This window comes from Zalophus californianus, chromosome 16, assembly GCF_009762305.2.
Source record: "Zalophus californianus isolate mZalCal1 chromosome 16, mZalCal1.pri.v2, whole genome shotgun sequence".
Classification (NCBI taxonomy): Eukaryota; Metazoa; Chordata; class Mammalia; order Carnivora; family Otariidae; genus Zalophus; species Zalophus californianus.
Window position 1 is genome coordinate 58,253,594 of NC_045610.1, and position 17,793 is coordinate 58,271,386.

General features: G+C 58.3%; 1 protein-coding gene across 3 annotated transcripts in view; it reads left to right on the forward strand.

Annotated features, from left to right (window-relative positions):
- SEPTIN9 (septin 9) overlaps positions 1-17,793 on the forward strand; it is a 151,976-nt gene that overhangs the window by 12,871 nt on the left and 121,312 nt on the right. For 2 of the 3 annotated variants that reach the window (XM_035724514.1, XM_035724513.1), the window contains exon 2: positions 1,775-1,831. In XM_035724514.1, the coding sequence (XP_035580407.1) occupies positions 1,775-1,831 (57 nt within the window). Of the gene's footprint in view, positions 1-1,774; positions 1,832-9,719; positions 10,460-17,793 lie in introns of those variants that run through there. The other variant, XM_035724516.1, reaches the window with a different exon arrangement.

The window sequence follows — 17,793 nt, forward strand, 5'->3', positions numbered from 1 at the left end:
CTGGGGGGACGGCTTGCTGCATTTAGTCCATCGATTCAAATGCTAACCTCATCTAGAAACACCCTCCCCCACGACACACACCCCCAGAAACCATGTTTGGCCAAATATCTGGGCACCTGGGAATGCAGTCAGGTTGACCCGGTATGGCGGGGGTGGGGTGGGGGGCTCTGTAGGAGAACTTGGCATCTGGGGACGTCTGAGCCTCCCTGCCCTGAAATGGCAGTGGTGGCACCTGCCTGGTGGGGGTGGGTGGGGAATGGACATGAGCTCGTGACTGTCCTAGGGCCTCGGCACGTGGAAGGGGTCATGACCACACAGCATTCCCCCCGGCCTCCTGCAAGGGTCAGCTTGGGCCTCCCTGCCTCCTCAAAGCCTCGCTGGTCACTTCAGGCCCTTGAATCTCCTGCCACATGCATCTCCCGGCGTTGTTTCGTGGTGTGTGGGTTCAACATTTAGGGCACATCTTGGGTCCTCCCCAGCCCTGGAAAGAGGCTCAGGCTTAGCAGCAGGTATCTGTCAATACTAGACCCTGCAGGATGGACCGCACCCATTCTGTTGTTGCTAAATCCAGCGTCCTCCAGACGTGTAGAGCATGTGTGTCACCGGGGAGCTGGGCATGAGGCCAGGTCTTGCAGGTCGCCCTGCTTGGAGCTCTGGAAGCTCTAAGAACAACGCCGGCTGCGTCCACTCCCTGTTGCCCATAGTTTAGGGGTGGGTTTGTGGAATGAATGTGAGAATAAATGAATATTCCAGGAGCCTCTCTGGAGGACTGCAGGAGAGGAGTCAGCACCTCTAACCCCAGTGGTCTGGGTGGGTGTCAGACGGTGGAGGCTGCGGGCAGGTTTCTGGGTTAACCCTGGGCCCCTTCTCCGCTCATCTAGCTGTCTGCGGGGAGGGCCTCTGCTGGTCAGCATGGGGTGTCCCTACAGCTTCAAGGGATGGCTTGGTTGCCCAGGCAGCCCGCTCCCGGAGCAGCGGGATCTGGCAGCAGCCGTGCTCCCCTGCCTCTCCCATGGGTCTCCTTCCTGGCAGCCCCGGGTTTGCTCGGCTTAGCACCTCCGCAAATCCCCTCGAGTTGGGACTTGCCTGCCTTAAGCCTCTCCAGGGAGCACGCACTGGTCCAAGGGTGTGTGTGCCGGGACAGTGCGCGTGCAGCACGAGGCCGTGTTAATCTGGGGCTCCGTCCTTGTTCCCTCCTGGGGCGGTGGGAGAGAACAGCCCATCCTCCACCCTCCCAAATCCAGCCCGGCTCTGCCCAGGCCCAGAGCAGAGGGGGCTGGGTCAGGGACTCTGGTGCAGGGAAATCTCAATTCACAATACAGGTAGATGTGCATTATCCCAGGGGGTGGCTGGGGCCTGACTGGGTGCCAGCACCCTCAGCATCCTGCAGACAGTTGGGGTGGGGGGGGGCACACTTGGCCAAGCCCAGATTCTGGAGGTTGATGGGACTTGGGTTCATTCTGGGCTCAACTCCTAGTAGCTGTGTGGCCTCAGGCAAGTTACTCAACCCCACTGAAATTCAGCTGTGAAATGGAGTAGTGAGAGTTACATGGGAAATGTGTGCAAAGGGCTTGGCCGGTGTCCAGAAGGCAGTGGCTGTCCTTGTGGGTAGCTGCTGGGTCTGGGTGTCACCTGGGAGGACCAGGTCCGCTGGCCCCACAGGGAACTGGTTTCTGGTCCTGGAGCCCATTGCAGGAGCAGAGGTGAGGATACGCCCTGTGTGAACCACCCCTAGCGGCCTCGTGTGACCTTTGCCCTCTGCCCCTGTCTTTAGGAGTCACACGGACCTCCAGCAACCGTCTCCGGAAGCTCGGCGACACCACTGGCCCAGGTAAGTGGCTTGTTCAGCCGTGACCCCCTCTGTTCTTCTGGCCCAGCGCTCCGTCCCGCCTGGCCTTCTTGGGTGAGTGGGGCCCCTCGCCTGCAGCCCAGGGAGGCCCTGTCTTTGATGGCTCTGATTCAGATGGCTTTCAGGCCCATTGACCACAGCTCTGCTGGAGGTGGGCCTCGTAGGCGGGGGGGGGGGGGGGGGGGGGGGCTCTCTGTAGGGAGGCAGCGCTGGCCCAAGGGAGCAGGCCCGCGTGTGCGGGCCAGAGGACAGAAGGGAGAGGCAGATGTGGATGCCGTAGGGCCGCCCCCACTGAGGCGCTGAGGGACGGGCGGCCCGTGGGTGGGTGGCTTTGGCTCTGAGCAGCTCTGGGCCAGTCGGTCCACGGACCAGTGCTGCTCCCTGCAGAACTGAGGGGGCTCCCGCGACAGAGCAGACACGCCGCGGGGACCAGTTCACAGAAGTGGGTTCTCGGTGGTCTTGGCCGAGCTCTTCTCTCTGCTTTTTCTCTGTGTGTCCATGCGGGTGGCCTCTTTCCAAAGAGGACACTGGGGCCCAGAGATGAAGGATGAAGGGACTCACCTCCCCTAGAGCCCATATCCTCCCTCCAAGACCAGCCCTGCCCTACAGAACTTTTCTGTGATGGTGGGAATGTTCCACACCAGCCGTAGCGGCCACGTGACTCTCGACCGCCTGAAGAATACATTAAGTTTATTTTATTCATTCTATCACTTGCGTAGAATGACTTGATTAACGTATTTTAAATTAATTTCCACATAATGTCTACATGTAGCTAGCAGCTGTGAAATTAGACAGCCCCGGATCATTCTGGCTACCCCAGAATTCCTTACCTAGATGTTCCCGAGCTTACTTCCGGGCCATTGCAAACCTCTCTGAGGGCTGTCCGTCAGAGGTGTCACCTACCTGTGGGCTGGGCACTCCCAGGCTTGTGGGGTGCCGAGGGGCAGTGCCTGGCAGGGAGTGGGGGGTGGCAGTATCCGGGGCGTGTGGATGCACAGGCCGGGATGTCCCCACGGCTGTGTCTGAGGCCCCTTGTGGTGCAGGATGGGGCCGGGTGTGGAAAGGGAAGGGTGACGCCCGGCTGGAGGTCTCCAGGGCGGCTGAATGATTCACATCCGTGGTTAAGCAAGAGCTCCGCCCTGCGCAGCCGTGTCGGGCCACTAACCACTGGACTGCCCGGCCGCCGCTGTCTTTCTGGGGAACTTTTCTCTGGGGTCCCTTGCCTCTGCAGCTGGTCTGCTTCTCTGCCCCTCCAGCAGCCGGGCAGGTCTAGGGACCTTGCCTTATGCTGGGGCTGGGGACGGGCTGCTGAGCTCGGGGGTTGAGGTCTCGGGAGACAGGCGCCCTGGGCCGTGTGGACACAGTCTCCTCTGGCCCTTGCTTCCCTGTGCTCAGACTGGCCAGTTCTGTGCCGTCAGCACTTGGCAGCCCCTGCCACGGCTCCGCTTGGAAGCCTAAGGCATAATTTGCCGAAGCCCAGAGCTGCAAGCTGGTGATCTGGGTTTTGCTTGGGACCGCCTGCTGACACACGAAATCCTCTCTGTGGGGGCCTGCGTGGGCTTTGCCCCGGGACACCCTTTCCTTGTCTTCCTGGCTCCTTCTCTAATCCCGGCCATCCTGCAGCTAAGACCGGGGTCCGAGCGGGGTTCTTCCCCAGACCCCCAGCCTCTCAGCCCGCCCCCCACCCCCAGCCCCTCTGACCCTTGCAGGATCCCCATTTGGAGCCGCCGCCCTTCCTCTCCTCCCCCCAGCCTGACCTCTTGTTGCACAGGGCCCGGTCACCTGTGTCCGGGACTCCGGACCCCCAGTGCTCCCAGAGGGCAAGGGACCATTCCAGCGCATCCTCCATGAGCTCAGATTCTTCACGAGGCTGTGTTTGGGACCAGGCCGGGGATGGCCGATTCTGGCACAAGCCACAGTCCATCAGCTCAGGCCACACCCACGGTCAAGCCTTTGACGAGCTCACTCACTTTCTGCCCTTTTTTTAAAAAAATGGAATTGGTAGACATATTAAAAAAACCTATTAAGACTAAAATAAACCAGCCATGCACCCACCATCCCTTTTGAGAAATAAGGTGTTCCAGGTGCGGTGTGAGCCCCCAGGTGACCCTCTCCATGGCCATTCCCACCAGGGTGACCACCTGTTTGAATTCAGAACTGGTCACTGCCGGGCATGTGTGTGCTGCGTGTCTGGGGATGACACGTGCCTCGTCCTGCGGACCGGCAGTATCACATCGGGTGTCCAAGGGGAGTGGGCTGGTAGTTGCTCTTTGCTTTTTCACGCGACAGGATGACTTTGAGATTTATCCACTCGGGGTGTGCGTAGCTTTGTTCATTTATTTTGACCAAAGGTGAGGGCTTCTCCGTGTGGGCAGGCAGTTACCTACCCACTGGCCTGTTGTTGGAGGTCCACGGAAGGTTTCCTCTGTTACAGACGCTGCTGGGAACATTCTCATGTGTCCCCGTGCACATGTGTGTGTCCCCAGGCGGAACGTCTGGGCTGAGGGGATGCCCATACTCAGACCTCCCAAGTGGCCTTCCGGTGTGTTCTCCCACGCTCACCCGCTTTCGGTGCCTCGAGCAGCCTCTCTGGGCTGCTGCCTCTGGGCCACTGTCTCTGGCCAACCTTTGCCCTGGTTCCCACAGCTCACACAGCATTTCCCCTCAGTCGGCTTCTCACCTCCCGCGGCCGGCCCAGCCGGGACTCCTCAGGGCCTCTCCTTCTGCCCGGACATCCGGTGTGTTCTGGGTCCTGCTTTTCCTCCTTCAAATACCTCTGAGATGGGTGGCCTCGTCCCCGCTGTAGGGGGTTGACTGACGTCCCCCCGGAATTCATGTTCACCCAGAACCTCAGAAAGTGGCCTGGCTTGGAAATAGGTCTTAGAAGCATGATTAGTTAAGGACCTGGAGATGAGATCCTGCTGGAGTTAAGGTGGCCCTAAGTCCGACGGCGGGGGTCCTTACAAGAAGGGGAGCAGGGGAGGAGGCCACGTGAGGCCACAGGCAGAGATGGAGTGAGGCGGCCACAAGCCCGGGGACACCGGAGCCCGGGGCTAGAAGACGCAGGAAGGTTTTTCCTGAAGCCGCTGGAGGAAGCTGGGCCCTGCCAATACCTTGATTTTGGACTTTGGCCTCCAGAACGGGGAGAGAATCAGCTTCTGTTGTTTTAAGCCTCTTCCTCCGGTGATTTGTCACAGCAGCCCCAGGAAGCCCATGCACCAACCCCCTGGGCTCGTGTGGGCGGATGACCCTCTCTCCACAGAAGGATCTCCCCGAAATGCTGCTGTCTGGACCGTGTCTCTGCCCTCACGCCTCACAGTCAGGTGCCCCATGGGATGCCCGGCGGTTGCTCCCGCCGCACGCCCCCAGTCTTTCTGTCCAGGCTTGCACACCCCTTGCTTGCTCCGGGCCTGGTGAGCTCTCCGCCTCACGCTCAGGACGCCCAGCTGTACGCACAGCCCGGCTGCCATCATCACGGCCGTGTGGGCAAAGGGAGAGAGTGTGCCTGTGCCGTGGGGAGCTGGGCACGCAAGACGCAGCCAGAGTCTGGCTGCCCAGGGGCCTTGCCCGGGGCTCCCATGGGCACCCCTCGCTGGTGCTGCCCCTCCCACCCACGGACACCTGCTCCTCCTTCATTCCTCGCAGCTCTCAGCCTGGCCATCCGCCCAGGTCGTGCTTGAGGAAGCAGGAAATCCGAGCATCGTCCTTGACCTTTGCTCCACCCCCAGCACCCTCAGGTCGGCAGGTGACCAAGATCTTAGCAACTCCCCCTCCCCTCAGATGACCCTTGGGTGGGCTGCCTCGTGGCCTGGGCAGGCATCGGTGTCCCTCCTCCTCTGCACTCCTTCTCCCCACAGAGCCTGCTCTATTCCCATCAGCCTCTGGTGGCATTTACTAAGACCTGCCTGCGTGCCCAGGACTGGGCCACAGGCTCCATCCCTGTGATTATCCAGAACAGACCTGATCATAGGCTCTTAAAGAACCCTTAGTTCCCTTTTCCCCACAAGTTAAACTAAGCCACAGCACAGTGTCCATGACGCTTCCCAGCCTGACCCGTCCCCCCTCCCCGCTTCCAGGCTCTCACTCCCGCGTCCTCCCTCCTTGGTCTGTGCGCGCCGTGCGCGCCGGCCTCCCTGGGGCCACAGCTCCAGGGTGGGCCCTGCGCCTTCTCGCCTCTGAAGGCGTTGTCTCCCCGGGCTAACTGTGACCCAACCTGTCCATCTCCAAGGTTGGCCTCAGGGGTTTCTTGGTCCTCCTGCCCACAGGGCTGGGTGTTCTTATGGCATATGGCTAGCAGGCCATAAATACTGTTGAATTCAACTTGATAGGACAAGCTTGGGACGGTCGGCCAAAGAACGAGTTTAAAATAGAAATGTCAGCCTTCTTTTGCGTTGGCTGGAAAGTAGCTTTTCTCTTTGTTTGTCTTCTGGTGAAGAAATTCATGGAGAATGCAGTGTCTCTGGGGAGGAGGGGCTGGGAGAAGCACACCCATGCATCAGTAGGCACACGTGGCTGCCATATTGAAGGCGGTAGATAGAGAACGTTTACGTCATTGCAGAACGTTCTGGTGGGCAGTGCTGGTCGGGAGAGTCTACACGTTGGATCTTCAAGTTCACTATTCTTCCAGCGAGCATTTATTGGGCACCTCGTGCGTTCCCGGCAGGAAGTGAAAGACACCAGCTCTTCGGGGGAGTTTCCAGTATTCTGGGGAGACGTTTCAACCTGGGGGCCCTGGGGCAGATGCTCTCGAGAGCCTGGCCTCCGTACTCCTCTATCCCCTTGCAGCCGGGGGCCTCCGGCTCCGGCCGGGCTGCAGCCCGGGATGGATGGCTGAGCATGAGGCCTGTTAGTGGCGGAATTGGGCCCCGTCTGGGCTGCCTCTCGCCATTGTCTTGGTTCCCTTCCACACTGCCCTGGAAGAACTCCCAGAGCAACAGGCCGGCCCAGGCTGTTAGCACCAGTAAACCCCGCAGCTGTCCCCAGGGCAGAGAGCTGGGTTGTATTTATTTAGGAACAGCCGAAACTTGCTGCACAATAAAGAGTGGAGAGAAGGTTCCTGAGAGGAATGTAGCTGCCTGGGCCCAAAATCCGCCCCACTCGGGGAGAATGCTGGCGGCCGGGCTGGGGCGGGCTGCCCGCTCTCCTGGCAGGTACGGTAGCCGAGGCGGCTGTGGGAGGGTCAGCAGGAGGGGGTCAGGATGGAGCGCCTTTATTTTTAACTCAGGGAAGCAGACTTCAGTGGTGGAGTCTGGGGATGAGCAGGAAATGAACGGAAAAGTCATTTTTTTAGAGTGAGAGTTCCCCGTAGCTTGGAGCTGATTATGGAGGATTTGCGAGTATCTGCATGGCGGGGGGTGGGGGGGGGGTGGGGGGGTGGCCCGAAAGCCTGAGCCCAGAGCCTCAGAAAGCCTCCTTTCAGCTGGGCTCCTCTGCCCCCACCTCCTCACGGCCCTCCTCGGAAGGCCACACCGGGAATGAAGCCACGTTGGTCCTGGGGCCCCCTGCTGCCCACATCATGGGAATCATCCTCCTGGCCTGGTGGTGGGAGTCCGGGGCACCCCGGGAACACCTCTTAGCTGTGTGTCCTCTCCCCACGGGGTGCAGGGGGCTTGCAGCTGTGCTTCATGGGGGGGCCTGAGCCACGTCTTTAACGACAAAGCCTTCCTCCAACTCTTCCTCCTCGCCCTGTACCACGCCCTGTACCACGCCCCTCACCGGGGATGGGGACATCGATGGGGGTGTGCAGATGGCAGGTGCAGATCTGTGGGGGGGGGTGAAGGACAGAGATACCATCTTGAGGACTGTCTGGGAGAGGCTGTTGGGCAACGGTGCCAACCCCAGGACGTGGGCTGGCTGGGGTGGCCGGGAGCGGGGGCAGTTTCCCAAAGCTGTGGCCGTGGGGGGTCCTGCCTCCCCCAGATGGCAGGTGTTGGTCCAATTTGGGAAGCGCTGGGTTGAAGGAAGCCAGCCCCCTCACAGAGACTACTCACTGCATTTACTATGCTAATGTGCCGGAGGAATCTTAAGGCAGGCTTCTCGTTTTATGTAACCACAGAGCCATGTCAGGGAGGAATGGAGCCATGTGGGGAACCAACTTTGGGGATGCAGGTCCGGCCTGGCCTGGACAGTTGCTTCCCCACCCCCCAGGCGTGGACAGTGCTGGTGCCTACACCGGGCCTCGGTGAGCCCTGGGGGGTTGGTTGCCCCCTTCTCCCATGGCCTGGCCTCACCCCACTTCTGCGCCTGGCCTCTGAGCTGGCTCATGACTAACACGGGCCTCATTGGAGCCAATTGGTGCTGCCAGGTTTTTGGTTTCAAATGATCCCTTGCTTGGGCCAGAATGCTTGGATTTTTAGGCATGGTGGGGGAATGGACATTGAGCCCAGCTATGCCGGGGAAGAACTGAGGGTCAGAGCTGTACTCAGCAGCTGCCCTGACTACAGCAATGAAATCACAGCCTGTGTGCTCAGCGCCCAGAGGAGGTGGCCAGGAGGGGCACGGCCCCCACTGGCCTACCCCGGATTCCCACCAGCGGGCCTGTCTGTGGGGCCTTCCTGGGCCTGCTTGCCTTGCTGGGAATTGGTGCCGGAGAGTCCCCTGTGGTATTAAAGGGGTTTCTTCTTTCTATGTTTTCTGTCGTTTCTAAATTTAATACAGTGAACAAATACTACATTTATAATCAGAAAAACCAGTAAGGAATATTTTTTCAAAATTGGGGAAGAGATTGAATGAATAAACCAAAAATTTCTCCGATTGCCATTGTTCGAACTCAAGGGTTGTTAGTGGTTGGTGGAACATAATGTTTTCGAATGGAATATGATGACCAGAAAATGTTAGACAGGGGCACTGACTCGCTGGTTTATGGTGTCTGTCTGTGTTACCTGGGGGGCCCATACAAATGGGCACAGATTTGGTGGCTTGCAACGACAGAAGCGCATTCTCTCGTGGTTCTAGAGCTGGAGGTCTGAGATTGAGGTGTGCTCAGGGCTGTACCTCCTCCAAGGCTCCAGGAGAGGGTCTTTTCCTGGCCTCTTCTTGCTTCTGGGGGCTGCATCCAGCCTTCGAAGGCGGGGTCGTCAAGTTTCTCTCTGCTCTGCCGTCACATCCCTTTCTCTGTGTCTGTACCCTAGACCTCTCTCTGCCTCCCTCCTATACGAGGCACGAGGCCCGTGATGGCATTTAGGGCCCACCCTGATAATCCAGGCTCAAGATCCTTCGCTTAATCTCCATCTGCAAAGACTCTCCAAGTTAGGTCCCATTTACAGGGATTACGATGTGATATCTTTGGGGGCCATTATTGAGCCTGTGGGACCTAGTTGGGCTGAGACACTGCTCCCACCTTCCTCAGCAGGCAGGCCACTTTTGGGGCTGTCCTCCAGGCTCTGCTTGGGGTGGGGGGTGGGGAGATAGTTGCTGTTGGGTGCCCCCGCCCGCAAGGAGACACCCTTGCTACATAGGAGACTGCATTTGGGGGTCCCTGTCCCAGGCAGGAGGGATGGGAACTTTGCGGCACCATCCAGATGTGCATGGACACCCCCCTGACTCTGACCAGGTGCTGGTGGGTTCCCCCTCCCCGAGTTTGCCAGGTGAGCAGCCCCCCCCCCCCCGGGGGCCCCCAGTGGAAGAGCAGGAAACAGCTGAGCCCTAGTCAGGCCTTGGGGGGGGGCCCCTCCCAGAGAAGTGCTGAGTATGGGGAACCGTGCTGAGGAGCCAGGCTCCCTCCCCGGGGACAGCTGGGGATGCACTGACTCATGAGCCAGTGGGACCTTCCAGGAAGTCTCCCTCGCGCCGCCCCCTCAGCCCCCACTGGCCTGGGTGGGACGGCCAGTGGCCTGTGTCACCGCTGCCGCTGACAGGACACCGGGCAGCCACAGGGGCAACTCCTCCGGGCTCGTCGGGGCAGGTGCTCTGGAGCCCTCCGTGGCCGCCTGCCTCCTTGGGGCCAAGCCGGGGGTCGGGGTGGGCTGCAGGGAAGGCGAGGCAGGCACGCAGGAACTAGGCTTTTCAAATGCTTCAGCCAGAGGAAACGTAGCATCGCGGGCCGGGGAAAATGAAAGACTTTGGAAGTCGCCAGGAATTTGACTGTGAGCTGGTTTCCAAGAGGCTAAGTTAAGCTTCTCCAAGTGGATATTAAAAAGGAGCTGCAGGCCTGGCGGAGGGGCTAGAGGGGGTGGGGAGCAGGCTGCCGGAAGCCGCACGCTGCCCCTCTGGAGCCACCGCGCGCGCACAAAGCCCAGACGGCGGTCGGTCCGGCCGGGACCCTGGGGCTGCGGGAGGCTCACGGCCCACGTCCGGCCCCTGCCCCGCCTCCTCGCCTTCACGGCTGTGCCTCGGTCCCTTCTCCTCCCCGATTCAAAGAGACAATGCTACTTCAGTTTGGGGCACAAACATATGATCAGCACATGGAAATGTGGTAATTTGGATGCATTCGTGATTGCAACAGATTGAAGAAATTAGACCAGACAAAGAGTGTTTTTGGAAGAGGAGGAGGCAGAAGGAGGGAGGGCGTCGGGGGTGAGAAGGGGAGGACGCCTCTGGAAAGGGGGACGCCGCCAGGACTCCCGCCTGCTGCTAAATATATCGTAGTAATGGAGAGAGACCGGATCACAGGTAGGCCCCTCGCTGCCCCCGCCCTTAACTCAGAGCTGCGTCCGTGCTTCGGGAGATAAGCACCCAGGGATCACTTTTATTCATTTTTGTGGACATAATTTCTTTTCCTTTTGACTGTTCTGAGGTCGTGGGACACAGTGTTCCCAGAGCTACGCTTCACAAAGTCTGGCTTTTATTGAAACTCTGCTCTCCTTCCCCTCGCTCTTCTCGCTCGGTCCCCAGTGCATCTCGAGGCGCCGGGAGCGCCGAGACCGTTGGTGCCGCGCTCCGGGAAAGGGTGGGGGGACCAGCGGCTGGCGCCCGGCTCTGGAGTGGTGGCATTTGGGCCGCTAGTTGGTTGGTTTGTGCACTGTGTGGTTTGTGTTTTTGCCGCCAGTCAAAGTCGGTCTTCAAGGCTGTCCCGGTCTCCTCCCTGAAATAGCATTTTGGTGCCTTCCCAGGAGTTCATTGCAGGGGTGGAGCTCCCGGTGCTCAGAGGAGACGTGCAAACGTGTGTGTGCCCACACACGGCAGACAGAGCTGGTCCTAGAAGCTTGGGGCATCAACCAAGGTGAATCCCCCTCAGGGCCAGGGCGGTAGTGTCACTCAGGTCCTCACTCGCTTGGGAACCCTAAAGCAGGGAGGGGGAGTGACAATCTCCCAGGGTCACCGCGGGATGCTCTAGGCCAGGGAGATTAGCAGATGTGGGCTCTGCTCGGATTCTGGAACAGAATCACTGTTTAGAGCATCTCGATGTCACCTCAGGGCACGGAGGGAGGGCAGACGCTGGTCCTTGGGCCAGAGGGGCCTCGTGGGTCTGGACCCATCCCTGCTCTCCCTGGGGTCCAACATTTCATAGACGGGCCGTTCTCACTGCCGACCCCCACAGAGCGGGCACGGAGCCATCAGGGTGGTGCGAGAGCTGACCCTGAAGAGAAAGGAGGCAGCTCTGGCTTGAGTCATCCCTGTTAGATGGCCCCCCCGTCCCGGGTCAGGCTCCCTGCCCCTCAGCCAGCCGTGGCATGCGGTGGCTCGGTCAGCGTCTGACATCATGAGTAAGTCCCCTTCATTATAGCGCCTGTTGCCTACCGTGTGCCCCTCAGGCGTCCAGGGTCCACTGGGCAGCTCTGGGGCATCCTCAGGCTTCAGCTACTCCGCGCTGACCCCTAGGTCCTGGTGAGCCTCAGAATTGCACACCACAAGTGCCGTAGCCCCTCGTCTGCTGCTCCAGGGGCCGATCAGATCCCGACGGGATGTCAGGGCCGATGGGGCGGCCCCCGGGAGGAGAGCTGCTGACCGGCCGTGTGCGTGTGTGAGTGCGTGTGCTTGTGCACGCGTGTACCGCTGGGACCACCACAGGATGAGCGGCAGCCATGGGAGGCCCGCGGAACCAAGCTGTGAGCTCAGTGACACGGGCAAGCTGGGGTAGAGGGGTGTGGAGCCAGAGTTCCCTGCGCCTGCCTGGCACGGGGCGTTGACAGGGTCCCTGCGGGGCTTGGGAGGACAGGCACTTCACCAGCCTGGCTTGCAGAGCCTCGGGGGCCATGGGTCCAGCCTTCATGTCACAGATGACCAAGCCACGGCCCAGATGGGTGACACCAGGGGAGCGGAGAGCCAGGACACAAAGTGGGGAGGAGACTCTTGGGAAGTGACAGCACTCTTGGAACCTTCTGGGCTGGCCAGACCCTAGCAGCTGTTTATGAACTGAACCAAACTGCCTTTGAAAACGGTCAGCTCTGCATCTTTACGGCCACGCTAGGTGCCACCGCCCTCGGCTGGGACTTCCCGCGAGGGACAAAATGGGGACTTTCTCTCAGGATGTGCCTGAGGAAAAATTGGTACTATTGATGAAATTCTCCTAGGGATGTGTTGTCACTAAAAATTACTTCTTTCTTTCCCAAAGCTTAGTTAGAAACTGGTTACAGACATGAATGACAATGGAAATCCTCAAGCCCTTTACCTACGTGTTGCTCAGACCTGCTCAGATCCTGACCTTCGTCTTTGATTGTAACTCAGCTCTTAGGCAGTGCCGCCCCCCCCATCCCCCCAGGGAAACGAGGTCCACCCTGTCCCTCTGTGGCCCGGGGCCTCAGTTTCCTAGCCTGTAACGTGAAGGGGTTGGACTGGCGTGGCCCGGGGCAGCACCCCACTGCCGCGGGCCTCTGGGCCTGCTCTGGTGGGGCCCCCAAAGGCTCCTTCCTTCTCTCCTTGTCTCGGTAAGGCGGTTGTGACAGCTACCTCAGTTCCCACCCAGACACCGGGCAGAGGTGGGGCTGGGGGCCAGGGTGTCCTGCCTGGCCCAGCGCCCCACTCGACCACTTCCAGACAGAACTGCCACTGCCCCTGCCCCACGGGGCTGGCGTTTGAGGTGCGTCCGGCTGGCTCTCGGCCACTGCCCAGCGCTGTCCAGGAGGAGCTGATGGGGAGGGGAAAGGGGCTTGGGGCAGGTGCAGGCAGCTGCAGGACCCTGCCATCTGCTCGCTCCTTCTCTTGGCAGCACCGGGCTCCTGCCTAGTTTGTGAGTCTGGGGCCTGGGGTCCTCCTGGGCGGTGGGGTAGCCCCGGCCCTCTTGGAGACTCCCCCCCTCCCCCCACCGCCCCGGGAAGATGCCGTAGGGCTTGTCAGCAGGGCAGGAATGAGTCATGGAGCAGTGACTGGCCGCTGAGACACAGAAGGCCGCTCCTTCCAGCCAAGGGTCGGGTTTTTTTCCTTGTTCTGGACTGGCTTTGTGGCTTTTACAAATTAAGCATTTTTATCTCGTTCCAAGCGCTTGTATTTCAGCAGGGAGAGAATCTCCAAGAAGGGAACTTTCCACTGGGGAGCTGTTACTTAGCTCAGCTGGGCCTCGGGGAGGGTGGGAACAGGCCTCGCGGGTGAGTTGCAGGCAGGGAATGTGGAAGGCTCTCTGCTCTGTCATGGACGTCGATGTGGGGTCCTGGGAGGGCTGGCTGCCCCGTCACTGGACGTCTGTCCGTGGCGTGGCTGGGTGTCTGCCCGACACAGTGAGGCACAGAGCGCTCACCCAGGAGGTGGTGGGGGGAGCTGGTGGTCTGCTCTTCTCAGGGTGTCCACTGTCAGGGGGAGAGCAGGGAGCTGAGCTGGACCCCATCACCTCTCCCTGCTTGTCTCTGAGTCCCCCGGGCATATCTCACCCCGGTCCTGGACAGACACTGTGGGTCACAAGCTGCCTGGCTCTGCTTTGTCCTCTCTGGCTTTATTTCCCTCATCCCCAAGACGAGAGGAGTAGCCAGTAGCCTTCCTGGCCCCCTTCCTCTTCTGGCTCTGACTGGCAAGGGACTTGGTCCCTGGAGCAGTCTCTTAGGGCTGCTGAAACCAAGTGCCACAGACTGAGCGGCTTAAAACAACACCAACAGACTCTCTCAGAGTTCTGGAGGCTGGAAGTACAAACTCAAGGTGTTGGCAGGGCTGGTTCCTTCTGAAGGCCTTCTGAAGGCTCTGTACCCCTCTCCTGGCTTCTGGGGGCTGCTTGTGATCCCTGGTGGTCCTTGGCCTGTAGGAGCATCACCCAGTCTCTGCCTGTTGTCACAGAGCCTTCTGTGTCCCCAAACTCTGCTGCTTCTCTCTTATGAGGACACTCATCACTGGACTTGACTTCCCTGCCCCCCCCCCCCGATAATCCAGGATGACAAATCTCCAGATCCTTACCTTAATTACACTCACAAGACCCTATTTCCAAATAGGATCATGTTCAGGGTTCTAGGTGAGCATGCATTTTTGGGGGGGGGGTCACCATTTAACCCACTCCAGTCCTGATGTATCCTGGATGTCTCAGATTCCTCGTTGTCCCACTCTGGACCTTTTGGTGTGGCCACTGGCCTTTTCCACTGGGTCACGTATGCCTGGTGGGGTGTGGACAACTCGACCTTGTTGGGATTCCAAGAGCCAGCCAGGAGACTGACCTGCTTCCTGCCTGGAGCTCCCCGGTCCTGACTGCAGGGGCCAGGGATGCCCGGAGCTCTGTGCTGGACTCTGAACTCTTTTTAAACATTGTGGTAAAATACGCATAACATATAAATTGCCGTTTTAACAATTTCGGGGTATATAGTTTGGTGGCATTTAATAAGTACATTCACAGAATTAGGCCACCATCCATCTATCTGCAGAACTTCTTCACCTTCCAGAATGAAACTCTGTCCCTACAGAACATCAGCTTTCCTTTCTCCCGCCCCTCTGCCCTTGGCAGCCACCATCCAACTTTCCATGTCTGTGAGTTGGACTATTCCTCATAGACCTTGAATCATGCACTATGCATCTGTCTGTGCCTGGCTTATTTCACTTAGTATAATCTCTTTGTGGTTCATCCGTGTTGTAGCAGGTGTCAGTTTCCTTCCTAGTTTAAGACAGAGCAATAGGGGACGCCTGGGTGGCTCAGTCGGTTAAGCGCCTGCCTTCGGCTCGGGTCGTGATCCCAGGGTCCTGGGATCGAGTCCCACATCGGGCTCCTTGCTGAGCAGGGAGCCTGCTTCTCCCTCTGCCTGCCTCTGTCTCTCTCTCTCTCTCTGATAAACAAATAAAATCTTTAAAAAAAGAAAAAGACAGAGCAATAGACCACATTGTGTTTCTTCTTTGATCTTTGGATAGACATGTACGTTGTTTCCACCTTTAGGCTTCTGTGACAGCTACTGCTATGAACATGGGTGTGCAGATATCTGCTCGAGTCCCCACTTTCAGACATACTGGGTACATATGCAGAAGCAGAGTTGCTGGATCGTGTGGGAATTCTATGTTTAATTTTGTTGGGAAGCTCCCGTCCTGCTTGCCCAGTGGCTGCACCATTTCACATTCCCACCAGCAGGGCACAAGGGTTCCAATTTCCCCACCCCCTCACTGACATTGCTATTTTATTTACTTATTTGTTTCTTTGGGTAATGGCCATCCTAATGAGTGCAAAGTGGTGACTCACTGTGGTTTTGATGTACGTTTCTCTAAATGCTTAGAGAGAGATGGTGAGTGTCTTTTCCCCAGCTTGTTGGCATCTGTGTCTTTGGAGAAATGTTTCTTTGAGTCCTTTGCTAAGTTTTTAATTGTTTTTGTTGTTGTTGTTGTTGTTGTTGTTGGTTGTAGGAGTTCTTTATATATCCTGCATATTAATCCCTTATCTGATATGTGATTTGCAAGTATTTTCTCACATTCTGTCAATTACCTTCTCACGCTAGTGATGGTGTTCTTTGATGCATAGAAGTTTTTTAAGTTTGACAAAATCCCATTTTACTATTCATTCTTTTGTTGCCTGTGCTTGTGTGGTGTCATACCCATTGTCACAAAGCTTTTCCCCTGTGATTTTTCCTAAGGGTTGTGTAGTTTTGGCTCTGGCGTTGAGACCTTTGATCCATTTTGAGTTAATTTCTGGATATGGTGTGAGGTAAGGTTCCTGATTCACTCTTTTTCTTTCCTCACACCCAGGCTGGCTCCTCTGGGTGGCAGGGAGCAGGGAAATCCAGGGCTGGGCCAGGCCTTGAATCCCTCCCTGCCCCAGGCTGGCCACGGAGCCTCAGCTCTGGCCCGGACCACAGCTGGACGTGTGCTGTGCCCGGGGCAGCCCACCCAGGCCCTTCTGGGCTGACAGTGGAGGCCAGCCTGGGGTGTTCTGGATTCCACCATGTGGAGGTACCTCTACTTCTCTGTGGTCTCCCTGCCCAGTCTGCGTGAGACACTAGCTGTCTGTGTGGCAGGGTGTAGGGCTCAGTGTCCATTGGTCTGTCCCCATGCTCTTTCTCAGGAAGCCTCTCCACCCATACCCTCCCGCGTGGCTTCTTCTGCCTCCTGCTCAGAGTTGGTCATCCCTCTTGTCTGACAGAAACCTCTGTCCTGAGGCGGCCGCTCAAACCCCTTTGCCCAAAGGCCCTCCAGCACTGGACACGCCTTCAGCAGCCACACACGGATTCCGCTGACAGGGTCGGCTGTGGATGCAGCTCCTTTTGGGGTGGGCATGTGACCGGGCAAAGGGTAGGGTAGGACCTGACCGAGAAACGGGGGAGATTTCCTCCTAACAAGTGGCCTGAGCTTGGAGAAATGTCTTGGCCACAGCTTGAACTCTGGACAGATAGCAACGTGGATTTCAGCTCGAGGTGGAGGGCGCTTCTGCCTTTAGACCTTCAGATCCTCCTTCCATTTTTTCTTTTTTTTTCCCCCTTTTCTTTAAACTAATGAGGAAACTCTGACTTGAGCAAAGCTGAGTAAACAAAGCAACACACCCCTAGGAAATCAGCGAAGAGGCACCAGCCCTGAAACTTTGCTATAAAAACTACATGCTTTGGGGCTGGGTGGGTCTGTGGGAGCAGATGCGTATGGCGGGGCCGCGGGGCTTGGGTAGCAGGAACCCGCACGCCCGGTGCTCTGCTGCTGCTCTCCTACCCCCTCCCACCGGAGGGCCAACAATCCGTGTGGTATCTTCTGCTTGGAGTTCACCTCCTGTCGTTCGTCAGCGGGGGTCCTGTTTGCAGCACCATTAGGCTCAGGCCGTTCCAGTTCACTTTTTGAATATTTCTTGAGGTCCTACAATGTGCAGGTGCTCACCTACGTTCTTGGCCTACAGGAGTGAGGAGGATACAGCCCTTGTTCCTGTGGGTCTCCACCTGAACTAGATGTCAAGCATCTAGCCAATAAGCACATTGATAGATGATTCTAGACGAAGGCTGTGAAGGAGCCTAGAACAGGTGATGTGATCATTACCTGCTGTGCATGTCTGTGTGTGTGTGTGTGTGTGTGTGTGTGTGTGTGTGTGTGTGTTGCGGAATTAGTGGATGCCCTCCCTGAGGAGGTGACACTGAGCTGAAACTTGCATAACCAGAAAGACCCGACCAGGCCAGCGTCCAAAGGAAGAGCTTTCGGGCAAAGAGAACAGAAAATGCAAAGGCCCTGAGGTTGGATCATCAAGGCGAGGGGTGGGTCTGGGTCAGATTGTGCTGGCGAGGCCTGCTGGGTGCCCTGTGGAGGGAGCCACGGGCCCTGAATGCCCAGTGGCTGCTGGGTCACCTGTGGCAGGCCGGGAGGGGAAGCAGGGAGGCCTAGAGGGAAGGAAGACGCTGCAGTGGGAGAGGGAGGGCCTCCGATTGCTGGGGGTGCCCTGGGTGGTTGACGAGGCCGAAGATGCACTGAGCTGCTGCCCAGCCCTGCCCTGGAGGGGGGCTTGCGCCGTCCCCACTAGGAGGATGCTGGCTGTTAGGAGGATGCTGGTTGTGGCTTGGCCAACTGTGGGGTGAGGCTGAGGCCACCTGAGTCCTGGGACAGTGATCCTGAGCAGGCAGCCTCAAGAGGAACTGCAGCATGGGAGAGGCGACTCGCTCCTTCATGTCGCACAAGGTCCCGCGTCTCCAGGCAGTTAGCTCCGGTGT